Here is a 3,337-nt window from a genome sequence, read left to right as displayed (position 1 = left end):
TCGACTTTGACCCCGGTGGATTTTTTTTTACCCCCAAACCTACATATTTTGCCCCAAAATCTTCAAATTTTGCCCCAAATTCTTCAACTTTTACCCCCAAAATCTTCAAATTTTGCCCCAAAATCTCTAACTTTTGCCCCAAAATCTTCAAATTTTGTTCAAGAAAATTGTTATGGTTTAAATTTTTTTTTTTTTTGCCCCCAGTAAAAAAAATATCATAGTTTCGCATCTGAATTATTCATGTGGTAAGTAATACAAGTATATTAAATTTGGTAAGTACGTAAAGTGGTGTTACTTTTTTAACGAATTGGGACAATAAAAATTTTAAACTCTCCCAACACTATTGAAATAAACAAGCTTAAACGCGATTTTTTAGTTACAAGAAGATCTTTTAAAATTTCAAAGGAGCACGAGTTGTAGCCCTATTAGAGCATCAAATTTAAGCTAAAGTTTACTTAACAGTTTTAAACGAATATTGAGTTCTGTTTTGAACATAAAAATAATATTCAGCTTGAAATGCAAACTAAATATGAATATTCTGTTCAAGTTCGAATCATGTTCAAACCGAGTACCAGTTAAACAAGCTGAGCTCAAATTTTTAATACTTAAATTGGATTCGGTTCATTAAGATATTACGGAGTATTGCTTATAACCATAAGAAAGTCATGGCCACGGTTCGCCTGCAATGACTCCGTACTGGTCGTAAAGCGGGTAGTCGTTCTGGGATTAGTCAGTTTAAAAATGTATACCCAGGTTATAAAAAAAGAAAAAAAGAAGAAGAAAAAAAAGGTAAGAAAGTCACGTGACAAAGCTGACAAAAGGATGTATCAAAGTGGCCTGCCTATTTCTCTAATTTAAAAATAAAAATAAATAGAAATAGAAATGGAATTGCTTGGGGGCCAAGCTGCGGGGACACTCAAACATTATCACGTGGTGACTGAGGTCACTTGGCATGTCATCACTTTTTATCACGTTATTTTCAACAACCATCACTTTTTACTCATACACAATTAAACATGTTTTATAGTGTTTTACGATATAACAATGTAAAGCATATTTAATTGTGTATATGTAAAAAGTATTTGCGTACATATCACTCCTCAATTAATTAATCAATTATACTAATAAGCCTGTTCTTAGTTTATTATACTCCGTATTCAGTAGGCAGTATTTCTCTTTGAAATGTTTTGAAGTTAATTTTCATTTTTTTATATAAAAAAAATTAAATTAAAGTTATTTCATTTTATCAATGTATGCATGTAAAAAAAACACATGTAAAAAGTTGAAAATAAACTATAAGAGCACTGGGAGTGGTGACTGAGGTCACTTGGCATGTCAGGCGTGACTTACTGAGTCAGAAAAAGTGGAGAGTGATGACCTATGTCAGTTAGTGTGTTAAAATAATATTTTATTATATTTAATAATTTATTCATTTGAAAAAAAAAAGTAAAATGCAAATAAATGGGGTAAGGTCCGTCGCCCATGAGACTGACTAAGGGGAGACTAGACTAATTGACTAGCAAGGGGAGTGGGGGACTCAGTCACATTGTGTGGGACGAGGGGGTGACATACCACCACTCCCAGCACTCTAAAACTCAGGAAAAATATAATATTATGATAATGTGTCTTGAACCTTATTTTTGTTGTCATTAGACCGTAAAATTGAAATAGAATGAGTATATTTATTATATTTCTTGATAAAAACACTAATCTTTATAGTAATACTATATTTCGGATTGGGCTGCCAAATCTATATCCTTCGGGGGTCGCCTTACGATCATCAAATCCATCTTAAGTAGCATACACTTTACTACTTCTCACTATTCCATGCACCTGCCGCTATCCTTAAGGTTCTTGAATCTAAAAGACGGAAATTTTTCTGGGGAGGTTCTTCAAATGATAATAAAATTAATTGGATAAAATGGGATCAGATTATCTTGCCATATGAAAATGGGGGTTTAAACGTGGGATCTCTTTTTGCTAAAAACATATCACTCCTTTGTAAATGGTGGTGGCGTTTCAAAAATGAACATAATGCATTATGGGTAAAAATCATAAAAAGTATTTATGGGGCGGGGGGGGGGGGGGGGGGGGGGGGTTGGATACTAATGTTTTATGCAGGAATATTTCAGGTCGCACCATTTGGAAAGAGATTATCAAAGCCGAAAAAGTCGCGGACAAATTAGGCACCTTCTTCACATCCTCAATTTCAAAGCGCATCGGCAATGGCACATCGATTAGTTTCTGGCATGACATATGGATCGGATCTGAAACTCTCAAAACTCTATTTCGTAGATTATTCATGTTGGAATCTCAAAAAGAAGCAACTGTTGCCGACAGAATATCGAATGTTAATTCCAATTCAATCGGAATCTGGGATTGGTCCCGAGCACCCAGCAGTCGGGCATTTGACGAACTGACGGAACTCACTAATATAATATCATCCGTAAGTATTTCGGATCGTCCCGACTCATGGAAATTCTCTCTTGATGCATCCGGCATCTTCACTACATCATCATTGTCAAAATTGATCAATACACTTAAATACGGCGTCCACTCTCGAAACATATTAATTCCCCGAAACAAATACGTGCCACAAAAGGTCTTCATATTCACATGGAGAGTCATTCAACTAAAAATCCCGGTTAGAAGTGAACTTGATAAAAAAGGAATTGATTTACATACAATCTTATGTCCCTTATGTGATCATCATATCGAAACCATTGAACATGCATTGATTAATTTTCCTAATGTGTCTTCAATTTGGGCACAACTGCTTGATTGGTGGAACCAAAATAACACAACAATTTTCGACATCAACGGTGCCATCATCTCCGACCAAGGATTCTCACATAACTCCGTTGGATCTTCCTTATGGCAAGCTACTAAATGGATTGCGTGCTATATTATATGGAAACATAGAAATCTAAAAGTCTTCTCAAATAAAATGTGGAATCCCGCTATGCTTATCTCCGAGATTCAATCGCAAAGTTTTAGCTGGATCTCAAATCGTTCTCGGAAGAAAAATCCTATTGAATGGCATCAATGGCTCCTTAACCCTTCTTATTATGTGGCATCGCCTCCAAATCGCATGGAAATCGGTTAACACGGCATTATATAAATCGGGTAGTGTCCGAAGTTTCTATTTAGCTTATGTGGGTAGATTAAATGGGATGGTTTGTTTGGCAACTTTGTCGCCGCTTGATCGGTACGGTTTGCCTCCTCCATCCCCGCTTGTTTCTTTCAAGTTCGTTCCCTCATAGTGTTAAGTAGGCTTCGTCACTCCCGACTTTACTTTATAGTTATACTCCAACCTTATCCAATTATTTTGATATTG

The 3,337-nt window shown here is 35.7% G+C and overlaps 1 protein-coding gene across 1 annotated transcript; it reads left to right on the top strand.

The window, feature by feature from the left end:
* Positions 1-2,302: 2,302 nt before the first annotated feature.
* Positions 2,303-3,106, top strand: LOC139900497 (uncharacterized). Its single transcript, XM_071883265.1, has one exon. It carries the CDS (start codon positions 2,303-2,305, stop codon positions 3,104-3,106), a length of 804 nt encoding a protein of 267 aa, XP_071739366.1.
* Positions 3,107-3,337: the final 231 nt, after the last annotated feature.

This window comes from Rutidosis leptorrhynchoides, chromosome 3, assembly GCF_046630445.1.
Source record: "Rutidosis leptorrhynchoides isolate AG116_Rl617_1_P2 chromosome 3, CSIRO_AGI_Rlap_v1, whole genome shotgun sequence".
NCBI lineage: Eukaryota > Viridiplantae > Streptophyta > Magnoliopsida > Asterales > Asteraceae > Rutidosis > Rutidosis leptorrhynchoides.
The sequence above is the reverse complement of the archived record's forward strand: the minus strand, read 5'-3'. Positions and strand labels throughout refer to the sequence as shown.